We start from the raw sequence: 22,055 nt of genomic DNA on the forward strand, positions 1-22,055 counted from the left end.
TGCCACTGCTGGTTTGCGAACGGACCGGGTCTGGTCTCTACAGGAGAAACCTTGTGACCTTCCTCTGGCTGAAAGGTGACACAGCCACTGCTACTGTGCACTGTTGACTTGATTCCATTTAATTACATGACTACAACCACATACCAGGTCATACTGAAATTTCTTAGATATTATAGAAGACTTTGGAGATTCTCAGACTGTTGTTTAGTTTCAAGATGACTGATTGATAAATTTAAGCTAGCATCTATGTAGCTTATCGGGTGCTTTTAAGGAAATTAGACAATACCTCCTCAAGTTAAAATAGCACTAATAGACGAATTCAGAATGACAAGTAGCCAACTGCAAAGAGACCTTTATAATAGTGGTAATAATGAAAATAAGTTGTTTATGTGACTAGAGAGTACCTCTTGTTAGAACCTCACAGGCTTTGACTTACTTTTCTCAGAGAGTTGATGGTACTCACAAGCCCAACTGGATTGCATGCACATGGGAAAAGTCTACTTGAGCCAAGGAGCCGGTGTGTGGGTGGAGGTGTAGAAGGGGAAGAGAAGCTAATGTCCCGGGCGCACGGGTGGTTTAGTTGGTTAAGTGTCTGCTTTTGGCTCTGGTTATGATCTTGGGGTCCTGGGATCCAGTCCCACCTTGGGCTCCTGTTCAATGGGGAGTCTGCTTCTCCCTCTACCCTTCTCCCTGCTCATACTCTCTTTCTCATGCTTTGTCTCTCTCTCAAATAAATAAGTACAATTAAAAAAAAAAAAGAAGCTATTGTCTTTCCCTTAGGGAACCCATAGTGTCATTTTAACACTACAGTCTAACCCGCTGAGAGAATATGGCGTCCCTTTAAAATAACCCAATTTTTTCCAGGAAGTTTAAAGTCCTCTCTCAATATCTAATAATAGCTTTAAAAGCTTTACCAAAGGGAAGGAAGGTCAGAAGCTGGGAAGGAAAAAAGAAACTCTTACAGTAACCAGTGTCACTCTGTGGGAGTGGGTCCACTCCTCCACAGAAAACATCCTGACCTCCACAAAGAATGAATATAAAACCTCTCCTCCTTTAGTTCTTTTCATCTTTATGTCATAAAATGAAGGAGGAAAAAGAGATCATAATAGAATCTTGATGCCAAAAGCTTCTCAAATAACTCAGAGTATTCTTCAGTAGCTTGACATACCTGAGAAATACAACCAGGTCACTACGAAGGATTTCAAATCCCCCTCACAAGAGTTGAGGGCCAGAGAGGGTTATAGTGGAAGGATCACAACTTAGTGAGACCCCCCAGGTGGAGAGCAGGAATGGAAAACAAATCCACATTCTGATCGCCAATCATCTTCTTACTGGACATGTCAATACGAATACCAGGTAACGATTTTATTCACATATAAAAAAGGATATTACAAAACAATTTGTATAAGAAAATGAAAATTTACAAATTTATAAATTCCAGTATGCAAAATAGTAATGATGAAATCTAAATTGATTCAAGCTGGTGACCTTCAAGCAATGATGGACTTTTTTTCCTTTTCTCTGCAATTTTTTTTTTTACTACCATGAACAATAGAGCTTAACTAGGTATTAGCAACAGTAACATTTTATCTAAAGTAGAAAATCTATATTTGAAAAATATATTCCATATACACAAAATGAGGAAACCCTTGCCTTTACATGGTCGGTCACCAAATCCTTGTCTCATTCTTGTTGGTGGGTCTCTGTAATGTTTGAAGTCACACCAGTTCTCACTCCCAGCCCTTTTATTACCTGATGATGATTTCCTGGCATCCACATCCTAGAGACTGAGTTCCTGTGATCGCTGTAGGATATTCCAACTACGGGAAATGCAGATTGGGCTTTTCCTCTCAAGTGTTTACACAGAGTATAGAATCTAACATTATTATATGTTTCTGCAGTAGGTGGTGGTAAAATGTCTTCATCTTGATAAAATAACCCTGGAATTTTCAAATTTAGTATCAAATGAAATCAGCTTTCAACCCTAAGTATTTCCTCACTGATCCAAAGTGATGTTTCAGGGTTTAGGGCCACAGTCTCATTCCCATCCATCTAGCTCTCTCCAGCAAGTGTTTGTCTTTGAAGTTGAGGAGGGTTTCTACATGTGGAAAATATATTCAGGTCACCAGAAGCAGCACAACCCGGGCCTACTTTGATCATCCTCTGTCAAAACAAAACGCTCAGATTGCAAACAATGGCATACATATGTGAATTACAGTGAAGCCACTCGAGGAAACTCTAGTGTGCATTTTCATAGACATCTTGTGGTCAAATCCTAAATATTTTACATGACTTTCCTAAAGGCAACTCTCCTAAGAGCTGGCGACTTATCAAAATTTAAAAACCATTGGTGAATGCTCCAAAAGGAAAAGAAAAGAGGGTACTAGGGAGACACAAAAGATTGTGGGTCACCCTGAGATGATTCTAATTTCTTATTTTGGTTCAAGGAACTGAGGTCACGAGAAGAACCAAGCACAGGCAAGCTAATCCACACATATTAGAGCCTAAAACCATGGGGAGAGAAACCGGTCCAGCTACCAAGAAGAAGGCTCATTAGATGTTCCTAACTTCCTACAGAGAGAGAGAAGCATGGTCTAATAAGTGAGAAGATAAAAAGTCCTAAGAAAGACAGATCTTTTTTAGTTCAATTTAATGTTAGGTAAAAGAGTGATCTGGGTGGGGCAACTGGGAAACTATGTATTTTAGTGAGCTCAAACACAGTGATGTTCGATTTCTTTTTTAAGTGCAAATGTGAAAAGACAAAGGCCAGAGCTGATCATGTAGGTTCAAGTAGGAAACAGATAAATCCTGCTCAAGTAATTCCTCTCCAGGGTGTAAAGATTAAGAGCAAATGAGCCATCTTCCGGTTTGTGGCTGAACTGGGTTCATTGTCTCTCTTAGCTGTAGAGAAAATTCTAGTGTGTAAACACCAAGGATGTAAGGGATGGGGCGCCTGACGCCACACTTAAATCCAGCATCACTGCCTATGGCAGATCACTGTGCTAACGAAATGTGCACAGTCGGAGGGACCACTGTAACACTTGGGCGGACTCCATGAGGGCAGTTACGAACTGCTCTCCTCTAGGCTGCCTGCTTTTTCTTCCCATTCTAGTATGTCGTGCAGTCTCTTAAGACGGTTCGCTGGGTGTTACATTCCAGCAGGAGGGGAACCAGATAAGCGGTAATTTCTAAAGCCCTTAGTTATAAGATATGACGCAAAAACAAAAACAAAAATAAACTCATAGGTATAGAGGACAGGCTGGTAGGCTTTGGAGGCAGAAGGAGGGGAGGGGAGGAAAATTATCTTTATAAATTATCACTTTTCTATAAGAGAGAAATTCTGGATCTTCTAAGCTCAATCACAGAGTCAGAAGTAACAAATGCTTCCATATCAATTGCTTTTCACAGAAATATGCTAATCATTGTATCCAAGTCTCTAGGATACATGTGCTAAGTGGTTTTTAACACAGGGTGGTGGGCAGCTCTTTCCCCACCACTTCCCCAGCTCAGGCTCCTCTCATTACCAGCTCCGGCAGGGGTTCACAAGTCAGTAGCTAAGGTTACAGGTTCTCCGTTCTGGAGAAGGCTTGCCCTCCTCTGATTCCTAGTCAGGCCAGTTGCCTTCTTCTAACAAACCCATGATTTAGGCAGGCAATATGAAGTCAATTATAACCTCTTAAGCTAATCAGATGATGAAAAAGTGAGTTTCATCACATACAAACACTCATTTTTGAACGCTTCGACATAATAACTCAGGTAACTAATCTGACACTGACTTTTAGTAGGATAATTGGCTATATGAAATTATTCCTGGAGAGAAAGTATAAATGAAAAAACATAGAGTCTGGGTCTTCAGTCTGGTAAAACCACATTCGCCGTGAAAATAAGCATGAATGCATTTCTGTTTCTTGTTATATGCTCATAATCTCGTAGGCTGCAAACTCGACCCATCAGTCTTTGAAGTCACGCTTGTGGCATAGAAGCTTCTTGTTTAGGAAAGATGCAAAGTATTGTGAGTGCCTGGAGTCTTTCCTTGTTATTGCTTGAGGTTTCAGCTTACAGCTGGTCTGGCTCAGAAGCAACTGGTTGAAAGGCTTAAAACGCCATCAGTTTGGTTCAGATTTATTTTCTTTTCCCCCAGAAGCCGCGCAGGGTCCAGACTGTGCTCAGTTCATAAGCCTAAGCGGAGGGGCGAGTGCCCGGTGGGTTCCATCCATATGCTTCAACGGCAGAAAGAAGCAACTCCTTTAAGCTTCCTAAAACAGCAACAGAAAGGAAAGCTTGAAAAATAATACAAGTGAAAACTGCTGAGCTATAGTCTGTGACAATTATACATAACGTTTACTTGTCGTACATGTGATTTTAATAACATATGGACAGGTAGTTCATTAACAGTGTTTGGATATCCAGGTATGCACATACTCTGAGGATAAAATAAAGATTTTTATAACAACTCACAGTCACTCAGTATTTGCAAATAACACTGCAGAATTGATAATATGACCCGCAGAAACAAGTGTATTAAACAATGATTCTTTTGCTCATTTTCGACCCCTTTCAAACATTTAAAGCTTGTTTCAATGCTGCACTCTTAAAGCAGTTGTAGGCAAGATGTTAGGATCCTTTAGTCCCTTCAGAACAAAGATGATTAATGAATAGTCACATTCTCATTCTTTGCATTTAAAACTTCTGCTAAACCACTGGAGAAAGTTTAGAGATAGTTTGGAAATGAGTTCTCATCTAATCATCTTCTCCTCACTCTTCCAAGGGCAAATATCCTCAGCAAAGGGGCATGCTTAGAGCTGTCCTTTGTCACAGAAGGGCAGCGATCTAACTTCTGGAGGCATCAGCCAACTGCACGTTACTGCAAATGAAAAGAATCTTCATTTTATGTTAACCTTTCATTCACTTCTTTACTACTAATTGGGCATTGGTGACATATCAGGTAAGTTTACAAATACTTTATTCCCTAGGTCGAAGGAGAAAGAAGCTTCTAGAAATAGAAGCTTCTGATAGAAGCTTCTGAAAGAACTCTCAAAAATCTGAAATGGTTTCATCAAATATATTGATCAATTGATATGATAGTAATACCCATATGAATGCTACTATGGGAGACAAATAGTACTCATTTTGCTGATATGGAAAAAAAAATAGGGCTTTTAAGAGACCAAGCTACTAGAACCTAGGTCATCTCATATCTTTTCTACCATTCCTTCTATTATTTCATGTTGACATTTTCAATGATGGTGAAAAACATCACCAAAAAAGCTTTTCCTGTAAGTAAACAGGTTGGCCTCATTCTCCCAAGGATTTTAGCAAATGATGTCCCAAATATTTTAGTTCTATCCCTTTTCTGGGGATGTGTGTATAGGGAAAATTTGATTGGAACTGTGTCATTCAGACTAAAGAAGGTTCTCACACCTATGTGCTTTATCCTGCACCATAAAACTATCAACATCTGATTCTGGGTGGTCTTAAACCACCCACAAGAAAACTACTGTGTAAAAATACAGTTTTTGGAAACAAATGCATCATGCATTAGCAATCTGACCCTGTAAGACAAAAGAGCCATTGTGAATTTTGCAATATAGATGTTTATCAAATCATCACACTGCCATGTGATGTGTCAATTCTATCTCAATAAAGCTGGAGAGAAGAAAGGAATTGTGAAAATATGAGTGAATACTTAGGTAGGAATTTAAAGGTCCTTTGAAAATAAAGATAAATAAATCACTAAAGTGGGGGGAGGGATGCTATAATGACTCTTGCAGCCTTTCTGTATTTCTCAAACAGAAATACCATGCTGTCCTGAATTAGGAATGAGCCCATGGACCAAGCTAACTAAACACAAACTCAAGGAACTGGAAGTTTTTTGGTCCATAATACCAAGTTGATGAAAACAAATTCTTTATGAGAAGTAAGTATGTTCTCTATCTTGGAGAATCAACCTATTAAAAGGAAGTCTGAATTTCCTTTTGGAATCTAATGTATTGACAAAAACAGAACTGTTGAGCTAAATACTCGGCTGACCCTTGAAGCAAAGAGGGTCAGTCTCCCAAGGATGTAAAGTTATATCTCTCTCCTGTTTGCTCTTGAAGATTAAAGTTCACTCACTAAGTATTCAATAAATGCAACCAAAGGCAAAGTGCTTTTCAGAACCTGGAAAAGATTATCTCTTAAAATGGGCTCAAAAGATTGTGTTGTTTTTAATTATAGGGGGAAAACTGAAATGATTCATGTTTTAAAAATTCCTTTCCAGAATTCAGAATGCCTCATTTATATTTACCACATTATGTAAGAATTCTAAGATAACATATCTTAGAAAGCTAATAAACCTTTCACTAATAAATGACATTGTGTAACTTGAATGTTACATTTTCTCATTCATTTTATATGTAATTATCATTTCTTTTCATGATAATCTGAGTTGAAAGTATCTTTATGGAGATCATGATTACCTTGACAACCGTCTCTGAAAAGAAGTTAATGCCATTATATACACCAATCTTCTACACTAAATGATTTACATTCATATAACTGTAATAATACTGCTTACTCCTGCCCCCATCTCACCAATGATACAAATAGAAAAAGATAGACATTGAGTCGGTTCTGATATGACTTGGCATCAAGATGTTTCACTCCTTAGTTTCAGAATTTACATCATGAAAGTGGGGACAAGCTACACAATGAAGATGAGTGGTAATTCTATTTGCTGACAATGGTCTGAAAAACCATAGATGGTCCCTGGGAACACAATTCTAGGTCCCTAAGAATTTGTGCCTAAGAACAGATGTGTGGGAAGAGGTAACTACAGACATTTGTGAAAGTAAAAGCAAGTTTATGATCAAAACCAATTGACTTGATAGCAAAGAAACTTCAGCATGTAATGAAATTGTGTCACTGATTTAATTTTAAGAGTCTCTCAAGACTTGTAGAGTACTTGGCAAAGCAGCCGGCTGGGAAATTGGCGTTAGCTGTCTTTTGCCTCTCTCACCTGCTCTTAGGGCCTGTTACGTCCTCCTCTAGGCAGCTGGGTATGCTCAGCCCCCAAGGCTTGTGGGCCACTGTCCATTCTTGAGACCCACACACAGCTCACAACTCTGCTAATTGTTGTCTTTTCTTACTATTATTATGGAAATTACAAAAATTACAGGATGGTTCAACAGAACAAGGTCAGTAAAGGCTCTTTCTCTGCTACAGAGAGATGTATTTTACAATTTAAATGCCTAATTTGTTGGCTTTTCTTCCCTTAACTCTTCATTTCCTTTATTTTGAGAAAAACAAAATTATTTTTCTCCAAAGTCAACAAATGCTTTCTGCATAGAATTCTCTATGAAGTCTCTATAGAATTTTTTTTTTTTTTTTTTGTAGTTGAGAAAAAAAGTACTATAGATTTAGATCAACACATAACCTACAGGCTCTTCTTCAAAGGAGCACACCTCCACTCACACTTTGGCTTCAGACTGAATTGGTTGCTCACAAGCAGTGAGAGCAAGGCTATGCGTGTAGGCCTTGTGGGGCCTGGGAGCCTCACTCTTGCTGACACTCTGCTCTTACACTAAAGGTTGACATCTTTTCAGAAAGAATATATTCCGACATTATATGGGCTCACATGAAGGAAATGCTTGTAGACAGTAAGTCAAATTCAGGAATGGCTATATCCTCACCGGAAGAGGCATTGGTTTCCCTGATGCTTCTCTGCCTCTTGCCCTGCAGCCTGCCCAAAAGCCCCATGTCCCCTCAGTCACCATCTCTATCTCCTTGCAAATCTGATTTCAAGCCCTTTCTTCTAGAAGGTTATTATGCAGTCTTTGGACCCAGATCATGACTGACAATCAATTTCTAACCAAAAAGATCAGTGAAAGCAGAGCAATCTCAAAAACATCAGAAAAAGAGGGAAAGGAGAAGCTTGGGGAGATCAAAATTCCCATTAACGACGGTGAATCAAGCGATGGTGAGGAACTGTTTACAAGATGCTCCTGTGACTAACTCATGTCTCTCAACCAGGAACGTTGCTGGGGGTGCTGTGCTAAGTACCTGGATTTACAAGGAGTAAAAGGATGGAGCTCATTATGACCAGAGTGCCTATGCATTGAAAAAATAAAACAAAACCCACTTGTAATTTAATTTAAAACATATTCTCCATCCATATAAGACCAAGAAGTTATGAAGGATGGAAAAACTTTCTCATCAGGTCCCCCCACCTTCTATGGTGAGAGGAGTTCCAACCCGTTGGGTCTGTCCTGAGTCAATGCTGTGTCTTCATTGAGGCCAGTCACTGCCTTACCTGCAGGGATGTCTGAGTGGTCAGGTCAGTGATGTCACCACTCTCCTGCCGTAGCTGGCTTCTGGTAGTCAGTGTATTCTGAGTCAGCACTGGTTCTGTCGGGGGGCTGTTATGTCTAGAGAAATCAGTAGTTTCCATAAAGTTTTCAGAATGCTCTGGAAGAGCTCCACCAACCAAATCCTGGCTACTGTTTGAATCCAAAGATGATGAGCTTTCGTTCTCTGGACTGAGAGAATGAGTTTCTTCTCCGGGGAGTTCAGGATATGAGTCACAAAAAGAGATGTCATCACCACAAATGGGATTCTGCATCAGAGGCCAGGCGTCTGAAAACTCACCACAGATGGACCTTGAAAGGGACCCGAAGAACGTGGGCATGGTCTCCCCTGCTGGACCTGTGTGTCTAAACACACATTCAAAAGATCTTTAAGTCACCTATGGGGAGGAAAAACACCAATACAAAGCAACACGCCAGCTCTGCTTTCAAGTTTTCTAGATGCAACAACAACTGATTACGTCAGAATTCTAGTGCTTCCTTTGCTATAAACTTGCTTCCATACAAAAAGTTTAATTTCTCCACTTACTTTAAAGCTGAATGTTTATACCTACTTCTAATCAACATAGTTATGACAGAAGTGTCACAAATCATGAATATGAGACAAAAACAAAATTAATGGAGTGTAGAGTATAAAGAAAGTCGCACTGGATATCAGTAACCCTGAGAGACTCATTTACCTCTTGCCAAGGCTTTGTCCCCCTCCGATGTCCAGAATGTCATTAATAATATTTTGTAAATGATGTCTCATAGTTTGACATGAAAAGTGCTAGATTAGTAGAATGCATATTTGCACAAGGGGACATGCATTATATGGATTAAAAATACCGAGTTACCTCTCCTGAAGAGTGGCCTTGGAATGCACCCTACAGCCAAGAGTCACCCGGTCCCCGCTGCAGGCCTCATCACAGCACAGAGATGGAATCAAGTGGACAGGCCCTAGGGAAGCCAGCAGAGGTGTGAAGCACAAGGCTGTCTTCTGGGAACTTTCTCTTTAATACCGGCTCAACAGTGCTGGAGAAAATTCAGCTATTCCCCTTTGGGTGACTCTTTGGGGAAAGGAAATATGAGGTTTAATTCTCTCTCTTTTGGGAAGCCTGGGTGGCTCAGTGGTTGAGCATCTGCCTTCAGCTCAGGTCATGATCCTGGGGTCCTGGGATCAAGTCCTATATCAGGCTCCCTGCAGCAGGGAGCCTGCTTCTCCCTCTGTCTGTGTCTCTGCCTCTCTCTGTGTCTTTCAGGAATAAATAAAATCTTAAAAAAAAAATCTCTCTTTTTTGTTATCTTACAAAAATGCTAAAGTGCTTGTATGAAGTACCTCGGGTAGTCAAACCCAGACAGGCTGAATGGTGGTGCTGGGGCTGGTGGAAAATGGGACATGGGGGCGGCAGGTCACTTTACTGGAGATGGAGCTTCAGTTTGGAAAGATGAAGGGGCTCTGCTGATGACTGGTGGCGATGGCTGTATAACAGTGGGAATGGACTCAATGCCACTGAACTGCACACTTAAATGATGTTAAAATGATACATTTCATCTGACATTTTACCACAATAAAAAATAACACTGAAAGGTAAGGACACAGCCTGTGAAAGCAAATGTGAAATGAGACTGTCCTACATCAATGGTAGAACAGAAATGGTAGAAACAAGAGCATATTTCTGCTGAGTGGACTAGCAGTTAGAACAAGAACATAAACACATTCAAACCCTTAACACACACAAACACAGACTCACACACAGTAATTATTATTATTTTTTTTACTTCTAGGAATGTAATGTAAGGAGCAACTAGATGTGTACACACATCTTTACAAACCATTTTGTTCACTGAGGCAGCATAGATGTTTGATTACAAAGATAATATAAGCCTACTGAAGAAAAAATTTTTTTTTAATTTTTTTAAACTTAAATATTTTATTTATTTATTAATGACAGACACAGAAAGAGGCAGAGACATAGGCAGAGGGAGCAGCAGCTCCCTGTGGGGAGCCTGATATGGGACTCCATCCCAGGATCCTGGGATCCCGACCTGAGCCAAAGGCAGACACTCAATCACTGAGCCACCCAGGTGTCCCAGAAAAGAAATTAAAAAAAAAAAAAAAGATTTTAAAGAGAGGGATTAAGATAAGAAATTTAAAAATAACTATTACCTAACTTCATGAACTGGAAATATATACTATCAACATTTAGTGAACTTTTCTCTCTGTATACACATACATATATAATTCTGGTTTCATAGAACCATATACATACTAAAGCATACAAATATAGAGACACATACAGAAAGAGAGAAAAAGATGTGGAGAAATTATATGTTTACATATACATCTATATGTTTATGTGTGTAACCCAAGTTTTCATGAGTAATTCTCTCTTTTATCAAAAGGAAAAAATATTGTGGAATTAATAGTTTTCTTTTTGAAAATGAATGTTAAACATTGACATGCATTTGTGAACCAGTGTGAGGTAGGCTGGATAACTGCACACATTCGCCTAAATCTCTCTCAGTGTGGGCCCCACCTTGTGCTAAGTGAGTATATGTCACTGTGCTGCTGTGAGCATGGGGAACTTCCCTGGATCCATGGCCAGTCAACTCAGCAAGCCCATGTCACGCTCACCGTGAGACATTTCAAAATTATTTAAAAGCAAAAGGCACTGCTTTTCCTTTTCAAAATGACTGTTTCTAGGGCTCAAGCAGCAAAAGTGCAAGATGAGCCTGGAACTTATTTTGTGTCCCAGAAATTAAGAAAGTGCTAAAAGAATAACTAGGACACGTCAAAATGACACATGAGGCGGCATGAAGGGACATGCACTGGCCAAACCTAGGAAAATGTGAGTAACAACGTAAATGATGATAGCAAAGGAGCATACGCCGTGGAATAGAGCCCACAAGTCCACATTAATTCAAATAAATAAATGAGGAAGAAGTTCTTTCTTGCTGTAGGAAGCCAACTAATAAAGGTGGAGAGAATGATGGAATTACAACACAAGCGTTTGTAACCATCATCGTAATGACTGATTCAGGTAAGAATCATCAGTGGATGCTAAACTCCTGGGTGAAAGTTTGGAGAGTTAACAGGGTATTTACATATTTACATAGTCTCAGAGAGTCTCCTGCAAGGTACTGATGAACTACAAAGAGAAGAACACTAACGTTACAGCAGAGAAACCTGGCAGGTGCCACCTTAACGAAGGGACCCAAATTACCCCGACCAGAACAGGACAGCCACACATGCTGTGACTCTTGATGAGGGACACTGGGAAGGACACAGCATCACCTCTGCAGTATTTCTCAATATAGTCTTACAGAAACATCAGGCAAACCCAAACTAAGGGTCATTCTACAAAATTACTGGCCTGTGCTTGTCAAAAATAATAATGTCATGAAAGATTAAGGACCTATGTCAGATTAAAATAAGGTAAAGAGATTTGACAACTAAATGCAACAATGTCATTTGGGATTTTCTTTTACTATAAAGGACATTTTTGCAACAATTAAGAAAATCTGAATACGCTCTATAGATTATACGATAGCTTTGATTTAACGTCAATTTCCTGATTTTCATAAACTGTGCTGTTCTGTAAGAAAATGTTCTTGTTCTTTGGAAACAAACATGATTAGTATTGAGGGGAAAGTAGATCATCATTTGCAACTGATTTTTAAGCGGAGATGGAAAAATTGTGTATAAGTACATATATCTCTATGCTACTTAGAAAAATGTTAAAGCAGATGTGGAAATGAGATAAAATGTTGTTATTTGGGGAATCTGGGTGAAGACAGCGTCAGAAGTCTTTGTATCATTCTTTCAACATTTTTTTAAGTCTTAAATTATGTCAAAGTAAAAAGACAGAAGAAAAAAGGCACTGCCATAAAGCAGGAAACCACATATAAGTGGTCAGCTATCCTGAACCTTTCTAGGCTTGGTGTTCTTTTAGGAGGATGTGCGCCAACGCCATCTGCCTATTTAATCTTTCTTTTTGGATAGATGTTAAGAGGAGACAGAGTTTGCCCAAAGCTGCATTTTACTACATTGGAGTTCATCTCTCAGGAATTATTCCTGCCCTCTCAGACCCCAGCCACGCTGTGCCAGCACAGTGTCTGGGAACCCCAGCACTGGCGGTGTTTTGGGGATCACTCAGGTATTGTCAAGACTGTCTAGAGGTCTATTACCTACATAGGCAAAGGCAAAAATAGAGCCACACACGCCACAGAAAGACTTATATTTTGTTCCCAGCCCATTCCTAAAACAGAAGGCAGTAATGAGCAGTAGCAAAATAAGTCTGCTGAAAACTTCTTACTCCACATATGGAACGTTAGATCAGAAAATGGAATCCTGTAATTTCTTGGTAAGAACGACTGGACAGTTCCAAGAGCATCAGTCAATCTAAGTGGATTGAAACACTCAGCTTCAAGAGCGGCTCTGAGAGACAAAATGGCACTCTCGGCATTGCTTTAAAGGTGCTATGAGAACATAAGGCCAGGCAGGAAGGGCCAGACATCTAGGAAGGCTGCTGCCATCCAATTCTACTCTGTAGAGGAGGTGAGGGGTCTTCACAGTGGGGGCCAAGAGGGAAGTGTAAGTGTTTGAACCTCATACTGATGAATATAAGTAAGTGGCAGAGAAAGTATTATCTTTGCCCATTTTTTTTGCCCTGGTGAGAAACCAATTTCCATTTGCATGACTTCCCTAAACTTCCTTGCGGCCAGTAGTCCCAGGGGCAACTGAGGTATGTGTAAACCCCTGTCATAGATCTTTCTCCCTGCTCTTCCTTATTAATGTCCAAAAAGACATTAATAAGACACATCCAAGTTCAGCTTGAATCCAACAGACAAGACAAGATATACACTCCTACTCTACAAAAGGAGGATACTATTTTCAATCAGTTGGCCCAAAACAATAAAGGTAAACTTGCCTTAAAATGTTGCTGAACAATTCTAGAATTTTAATGAGATGCTTCTGTTTGATACTTAAGAGGCTCAAAACACCCAAACCATTGGGGGACAGAGAATAATTTAACAAGATTAGCTTTAACTAGAAAACCAAGCAGAGCAACCTAGCTGTGGGACGAACAGGGACAAGTGTTTGCAAGGTCTATGTCCCTTGTGCTCCCTGAATGGCCTCTTGACTGGCTGCACTTACCACAGGTCTGGGCCGAGTCCCGGTGGCACCGACAACACGCTCTGGGAACAGATTCGTTGAGCCGACGTCTGTCAAAACATGACAGTTCAGAACCGTTGTACTGAATGTCTTGTGCTCTCAGAGACCCTACAGGGGGCGAGAATTCCGTCAGTGAAGACCATCTCCTCTATAAAGACCAACGAACACCTTAATGCAGACAGGTACCCCTCTAGCTCTTACATTTCTGAAGAGAAAGACAACCATCATTCACATTTAAAAATATTTCTTCTTACATGAAGGCACAAATAGGAATTAATATGGTAAAGCTCAAATTATAGAGCATTTCTGTTGCCAACTTGGAATGGCTTTCATTTTTGCCGGATGGCAGGGGATGCTGCTGCTTTTTCAATGTCCTTATTAAGCGGTGCCTCTGGGGGACCAAGGGGCTATGGACTCCCTTTCCACATCCACTCTGTCCCTTTATAGCTCCTGACTGTTGTCCCAGTCAAGGCCTCGTGGACCCTCTGGTGACAATGATGACAAACACATTTTACCCAAATGCTAACAAACAGAAAGAGCTCCAAACTCACAGCTGGGTTTTTTCTCCATAAACTGCCTCTTACAATAGATGACACAGAGGATGAGCAGGGCCAGCAGGACAGTGGCCAGGGCGCTGCAGATAACGGCCGCCAGGGCTGTGTCCCGCGGGCTGGAGGCCGTGGATGGGATCTTCACGAGGTTGACCTTACTGGTACCTGGAAACCACAAGAAGGGGGTCAGCAGGCTCTCAACAACCTCGGAGACTCTGATGCTTACACTTGACTTGAGGGTCATCTTTAATAATGGCCTTCATGGAAGGTAAGTCAGACCCCAGAAAACAAGAGGAGGTATTCTAAGAAGGCTCAGTGTTCCCTCTTCTTAGAAGATCTCTTTAGCACTGCACCTTCACCCTGCACCCCAAATGTGTGGATGTGCCACTCCTCCTTTCCCACAGCACCGCGGACACACAATCCTCAACACATTGCATTGCCTGAATGTTCTTTTAGGCCCACTAGACCAGAGCTGTTTGCCAGCTGGAATTCCTCATCTTTTTCCATCTCCCAGTGCTTGACACAGCATTTGGCACATAGTAGGTGTGTAATATTTGCTATTTGATTGGAATTAGACTGCCTACATTTTCAAACACACTGACTTAAGGGATGCTTTTTGGGGCAACTTTAGGGAAAATAAGGAGTGGGATCATTCACAACCTAATTGTGACCCCCAATCTCTGAGACAGTGAACATTTTTTAATGCCTGGCTATTGAATTACTGAACAACAGCTAAATTTTAGAGAAAAAAACAAACAAACAAATACTATTTCTATACTATGGCTGGGCAGCACAGTAATGTATTAAGAAAGTGTCAAGAAAGAGATTCTATTTTAGAGGGAGGTATTGCATCATGGTCAAGGGCTAAGGTTCTGGAATCTCATTGCCTGGCTTAACCTCTGGATTTCTAACCCTGAGCCAATTATTCAATCTCACAGAGTATCACTCGCACCTCTGTTCTATGGAGGTAATAATAGGATCTGTCTCACCTGGCTGTTGAAAGGGTGAAATGCATTATATCAGGTGAAGCATGTAGAACAGGCCCTGTACTCGGTGCTCTAGAACCACTGATTGCTGTTATTAATCATGATGATATAATTAGCACTTAACTTTCTTAGGGTACTGGGAAGCATGAACTCACTTAAATTAGAAATCTATATTAAGTGCAGTCAATTCATAACCTACTAACTAACCTGAGAAGAATCTGAGAGAGCTTGAAGCCTAAACAGACAGGCAGTTATGCCTTTTCCTCCTCTGGGTACCTGCCCTGCAAGATGAGGTGGGCCCTTCTGCTCCCTGCGGATGCTCTCACTTCCTTAGTGCCACTCAGTGGGGGCTCCTGCAAGGCTGAGGGTTACTCCAGATCACTGTGGCCTGAGAGAAACATAACATGCGTCCCTCGTGTAATTTGAAGTTGTCTAGAAGCCATGTTAAAAAAAGTAAAACAAACAGGTAAAATTTATCTATTTTACCTAACCCAATATATCTTAAAATATATTGTTTTCATGTAGTCAATGTACAAATTATTAATGACATAGTTTACATTCTCTATTTGTACAAAACTTTCAAAGTCCAATGTGATTTCACATGGACATCACCATCTCCTTTTGGACTAAGCACATTTCAGGTGCTCACTGGCCACATACGGCTAATGGCAGTTGTATGGATATCACAATCCTAGACATTAAAGGTTTATATCTCCATTTGTGCAGCGTGGCACCTAGATGCAAGCCAACTCATTATTTGGTACCTTTCTTCTCGTCCCTGGCTACACATCTCTCCAATCCCATCAGACTGATTTCCACTATATGACACCTGAGGCTAGAATCAGAAATTTCTGAGCTAGTAATATTGACTGATAAAAATAGGAAAGCAGGAGTGATCATCCAGGAACATCAAATTTTGGTATTTCTAGGCTCAAGAATTCTGGGGCCACATTGATAAAAGTCTTCTATTGCTACCCAGAAGGCACCTAAGCTATATGCCTTGGGCTTGGATGATTAAGAATCACAATCCAATCATACATTTTAAAAGATATTTGTTCGTAAACATGTTTCATATTCATAAAATATATTTACCACTTGTAGCTATATAGACATCCTATAATCATCAAACAGCACAAACTGAAGTGCATCATACAGCAAGTTAAACAAATTACATCCCTGACCTGATAGAGATTAAATCTAAATCTGAAACAGCCTCTATCAGTGGACAAATTCACAGGAGGATATATGAACACAGGCACAGCTGTACAAACACTGACAAATCAATAACCGAATAGGAATTCATATCCTGCGCAAGGGAAATAGTAGGCTACCCCACAGGGTAAGGGATTTGGGAAATGGAATTCTTATCTGTTTGGACCAAATGGTGCAGTTGTGGAAAACTGCCACCTTGCTTATGTTTGTGAAAAAGGTGGTTGACTTCAGAGCGAGATCAGTTGAAATTCTTCCTCAAATAAACCAGCTCCAATGCAGGGCTTTAGCAAGAGCTATTGTCAGAATGCAACACAGTACATGATTTGAGGTGAAGATCTCAAAGTTCCTAACTCTGTTGTAACTATGGAATTCAGCTCATTCATTCACATGCTACTGGATATTTAGGAAAACCCTACTAAGAATTGGGACTTCCCATTAAAGTAGAATCATGATTAGCATTCTTTAAGTTCTTGTTTAACTTCTTTTTAAGTATATTAGTCAACTTATGTACCTTCATATGAAAGGAACTTTATAAACATGCTAAAATACCTCTGATGGGGATTTTGAGTCTGGTGGTTTGTGATTCAAGATCTATTTTCCCCAAGTGAATCATAAAAGTCTTAGGAATAAATATCTTTCCATGGTAGGGTACTAATATCGTAATCTCAATGATATCCAGTTGCCATAATAACATCGATTTTTTTTAAAGAGTGCACTCAGTAAAGCCCCTTCTCTCTACATCTCCCTGGAAGTAGCATCTGAAGATGAACAAGAAAAACATAATAGTTTTACCTCTCAACGTTTGACACCTAATAAGAAAAGGTCTCAGAGAGGTCTCCATGGGAAGCAGGGCTCTGGAAACCACATTCTGGATTTTTGTTTATATGTACAAGTTTACGACAACAGTTACAGCAAGCAATCTATTTTATAGAAAATGGGCTCATCATTTTTAGGCTCCATCATCACAGAAATGCAGACATTTATGTGGACACTATGGAAGACTGGGCTGTCTATCATTTAAGAACCACTAATTCACATAAATTTCTGCTAAAAGCCTATTTCCTTATAACTCTTTTTGATTTGAGTAGAAAAGAAATAAAAGGAGGGGAGGGGGAGAGAGGGAGGAGGAGGTGAGTATCAATTATATGAAGTGGCTTCTACTCTATTAAATTCTGGTTATTTGAGGTGTTGCTGATGATTTCTCAGAAAAAGATTTCTCTACTACAAACTAAAAAATATTGTTTTGCTGACCTGTGACCGCTACAATGATACTGAGGTTAAAGATTCTTTCCACTCACATGCCTCGACTAAATTCCCTGTCCATAGTTGACCAAGCGTATTGAATGCCTGCAAGGAATTTTACCCGTACCTTATTAGGATTCTGATAGTACTTCTAAAGAACAGAGAACAGGAATGTTCAGTCTTTGGAAAGTTTTAACTTTTCTGGAATACAAAGACATCTCTTACCCTAATTAAGTTATTAAATTCCACTATAATCTTAGCAATACCCTCCGGCAAAGTTACTTCAGAGTGAGAACTGTTTTCTTAACTTAAATTTTATATTACATTAGATAAGTGCAAATTTTATACTATACATTTCCTTAGGAGTTCGGCCTAGCGGAACAATTACATACTGAGTACCTAACTGTGACTTAGACATCCTATAAGACATTAAATAAGTTGAATGAGAATCTGAACAGAAGAAGAGGAAACAGAGGTCACCAACAAAGTCTGGCAATCGTTTTTATACAAGTCTTTTACCTTCTTCGGAGTGTGACCAAGGTGCAAAATATCCAAGTTGCAGAGATAGTCTCCTTACATCTTACCCCCTAAACAGCTTCAGAATGTAGCTGGAGAGACACATATCATGGAGAGGTCTGTGTTACTGGACCCTGACCAGTCAAGGAAAAGTCTTAAAAGATTAGGAACTCAATGTGCAGGCCACAGACCTGACCGGAATGAGCTTCTGTAGGCTTTGGGTGCTATTCTAGCCCTGGACACTGCTAACAGACCTCCAGGGATTTCATTCCCCTTACAACCAGGCAAAGCTGTGACAATGCACTGATGGCCCTCATTGTATAAGATGAGAAAACCAAGACTTAGGGTAGTTTGCTCAAGGTTAGACCACAAAGTAAGATGGCTCGAGAACTGAAACCAGACTTTGGGATCCTCTCCAGTGGGCCATGCTGGCCCATGGATGCATGTAGCTTCTGAGTGAGTAACACATTTTGCCAGGAAAAGATTAGCAAAATGTGGCTCCTGTGTATGTGCAGGCCATGCCCACTTCTGCTGGGAGAAACCAGCCAGGTCATGGAGAGATCAGGGGATTTTCTGAATGGCAGACTGTCCGGCTGTGCATGAAGCCAGTTCAGCATGAGTGCATCTGCCCCGAGAAAGCATTTCAGGGCCACTCGGCCTCAGTGTGGATCTCATCTTGCATGCCCACAGCAGGCACACAGAGCAATGCCTGAGTGTCACTGAGGCAAGGAGGAGAGGAATGTTTATGATGAGTCTGGGAAGGTTCAGAAGTATCAGGCTCCGATGTGTGCTCTGGGGGGTTTCATTTGTAATTCCATAGGTCTGCTACTCCCGATCTCCCTACATGTGTAACCATGTTGACTTCCTAGCAGGCTGTTTACAAACCTGCTCAACAGAAGATCCTTCTTCCCAGAGCATCCTCCTGACCAAGAGCCCTCCTCAAGGAGGGCTGACGTGGGAGGAAGGAAACTGGCCTCCCTGTTTTAGCTCTCACTGCTTTCCCCCCTGGCCACGGACAAGACTTCTGAGGCTTGGTTTCCTCATAGAGAAGACTAAATAGTGGCTCAAGTAGATACCAGATCCACCATCAAGGAGGCTGAGCATCTCACAGGCCAGATGAGCTCCTGTGGAGTGAGCGGCCATGCACACTTGGACATGTTGGCTATTAAGAAAGTCCTGTGGGGATCCCTGGGTGGCGCAGCGGTTTGGCGCCTGCCTTTGGCCCAGAGCGTGATCCTGGAGACCTGGGATCGAGTCCCACGTCGGGCTCCCAGTGCATGGAGCCTGCTTCTCCCTCTGTCTGTGTCTCTGCGCCTCTCTCTCTCTGTGACTATAATAAATAAAAGGGAGTGTTTAAAAAAAAAAAAAAAAAAAGAAAGTCCTGTGATCTGTGGCCTGGCTGATTTCTTCCTACAGAAACACCCAAGGCCTTCACATTAAAGAATAGGTAAAGAATAAGATTGAGTAGGATGCTGTATTTTACTACTCTAAAATTTTTATTTCCAGTCTGGGCTGCTTCCCTGAACTCTAGATTCATCTAATAACTTATTTGAAGATCTCTACTTGGAATGGAGATGCATCTTAAACTCCATAATGAGTCCAAAAGATGACCTCTTACAACCTCTGATAGTCCCGACCTCCTCGCTTCCTTCCACAAACGCTCTGTCCCCACAGACCTCTCCTGCTCACGGCCTATGGGCTAGGCTCATCCCGGGCTGCACAGATGACTCCTTCAGCTGTCCTTCTGCAAACATCACCCACTTAGCAAGACTCCCCCCCCACCAAACTCTTTAAAACTACAGCGTCTCACCAGTGCTTCCTACCCCCTTTCCTGCTTGCTTTACCTTCCTAGTCCTCACTGCCCTCTGGCACTTTATGTGTTTAACTTGTTTGGTTCATTGTCATTCTCTCCGCTGGAACCCATCCTGTGTCCCCAAACATACCCATTGGGCTTGTGTTTAAGTGGGGCCTGGCCAGAGGCCATATTTTCCAGACTCCTTTGCAGCTAGGCATGATGATATGTCTAAGTTAGAGGCAACAGGGGATGGGAGGGATGAACAGAAGTGATGCACAAAGTATGTGTCATCTCCGATTTAGGGACAGATTGCTTGCCCGAGACATCCTCTTCTCTGTGGACTGCAAGCTGGATATGGCTAGATTATGCCCAGTCTTGATCCTACTGATGAGGAAGATATCCAAAGGCTGGGAACGTGCTGCGGAGTCAGCAGCTGGCCTCTGAATGACAACCTGCAGCAGACCTGCTCCTCCATGCTGGACTGGTCACACTACTGCCAGATGGAGAGGGGAACATCTATCTTATGTAACTAGGCGGCAATGTTTTTGGGTGTCCTTGTAATAGCAACTTAGCTTCTACCTGAATCAATTTCACCTCCCACTTAAATTCAGCTTCCACAAGGGCAGGGATTTTCATCAGTGTTGTCCACTACCATATCTATACCATCCACCACCATAGCTGGTGCCCATGTGTCTTTGATAAATGATGGGATGAATGAACACTTGTGAAAGAAACTGGAAGATTCTAAAGAGCCAAAAGTTAATTTAACAGGGACCTCTCTAATTAATAAGGTGAGATTATGCCACCAGTGTCTTTGCCTCACGTGCTTCCACCCTTGGCTCCCCAGCTGGTGACGGTGCAGATGGAAACAGCTGGCAGCAAATAACAGTTCCACTTACATGCTCTTTATGTGATGTTAATGTGACCACAGGTGAAAGAGCAAGGGTTGCTTGGATTTATCAACACACAAAACTTGAAGATTATTGATTATCCCTGCAGAATGAATATGAGACAGAAACTTCACCTTCTCTAGTCAGTTTTAATTAGTACTCCAAGGACTCATCACAAAGGGGTCTTATTTTAGTTATTATATGTCAAATATAACCTTAGTTAACAATACATCCATCATGATGACTAATTTATAATGAATTACCAAAGAAGCTAGAAAAGGGAGGACCTTTGGGAGGCCATGCACATCTTCCAGTGAAAGCCGCTTTGGTGTTAATTTTGGAAACTGATTACTAGCTGAATTGGATAAAAGGGAATGATTAAGCATTCTTTTCATTTTATCAAATCAGGCACACTAATCTTATCTTTTTACTGAGCCTCTCCCCCTAAAACTATGCAGAAGTATGCAGAAAATGACATAGGCATCTACAGAACTGTTAATGACAGGAACCCATAATTATTTTTTGGAGACAGCTACCCAGATTATCAAAACACCATCCTGGCTTCCGTATGCCAAACACCTACAGAGGGCCAGCCTCTTACTTACTTGCTTTTGAAAAGTCATAATAATCCTTTACAGTTAGGGTTTTGTACATGAAGAAGGCTCTACATACCTATATATTTTTTAATATCAAACAAATATTGGGTGGTTGGATCTAGATGTGAGTCTAATTTGTCTCTGGCTCCAAAACTTATGCTTTTTTTTTTTTTTTTTGTAAATTTTGCTATGCTTTTTTGCAACCATTTAGAGCAAAAAATTTACTATAGTGTGAAGGATTCTTGGCTCCAGTTTTGTACAGACCAGTAAATTCTACTTAATCAGCTAACATATACAAAATAACTTGACTTAATTTAAAACACAAACCTAGCTTCACAAATTCAAACTGTCTTATCCCCAAGATTAGAGGCTATTGTATTTTTTTTTTGCAGGGAAAGATAATGTATGATCTTTTTAAGTGTTATTTTTAAGATCTCTATGATATAATTAGATGAGAAGCAAATAAATACAGTAGGGAAAAACAAGCTGTAAATGAACTGTATTTTCTGAGTTTCTGTTTTCAAGATTTCAGTAATACCTTGTGTTTTCATCAGAGAGTTTAGCACATGCAAATAAATAATACATCAGATTTCCTTCCCTATAACATGTCTCTCCAACATAATTGGAAGTGTGAGCATTGATAACCATATTCTGGCACATGTAATTCAACTGACAATTAGTTCTGAAACATAAACATACAATTTAGGCATTTCCTAATAATTTTCACTGAAATATTTTATATTTGACATTTATGTTTGTTTCAAGTA

At 40.6% G+C, this 22,055-nt stretch overlaps 1 protein-coding gene across 4 annotated transcripts in view; it reads right to left on the reverse strand.

Moving 5' to 3' along the window:
* Positions 1-1,344: 1,344 nt before the first annotated feature.
* TNFRSF19 (TNF receptor superfamily member 19) overlaps positions 1,345-22,055 on the reverse strand; it is an 89,685-nt gene continuing 68,974 nt past the window's right edge. For all 4 annotated transcript variants that reach the window (XM_072795771.1, XM_072795773.1, XM_072795770.1 and 1 more), the window contains 5 exons: positions 14,052-14,216; positions 13,483-13,608; positions 9,179-9,281; positions 8,291-8,690; positions 1,345-4,256 (listed from right to left, as the gene is read on the reverse strand). In XM_072795771.1, coding sequence (XP_072651872.1) covers positions 4,248-4,256; positions 8,291-8,690; positions 9,179-9,281; positions 13,483-13,608; positions 14,052-14,216 — 803 coding nt within the window. In that variant the 3' untranslated portion in view covers positions 1,345-4,247. The remainder of the gene's footprint in view (positions 4,257-8,290; positions 8,691-9,178; positions 9,282-13,482; positions 13,609-14,051; positions 14,217-22,055) is intronic.

Source organism: Canis lupus, chromosome 24, assembly GCF_048164855.1.
Source record: "Canis lupus baileyi chromosome 24, mCanLup2.hap1, whole genome shotgun sequence".
NCBI classification, from domain to species: domain Eukaryota; kingdom Metazoa; phylum Chordata; class Mammalia; order Carnivora; family Canidae; genus Canis; species Canis lupus.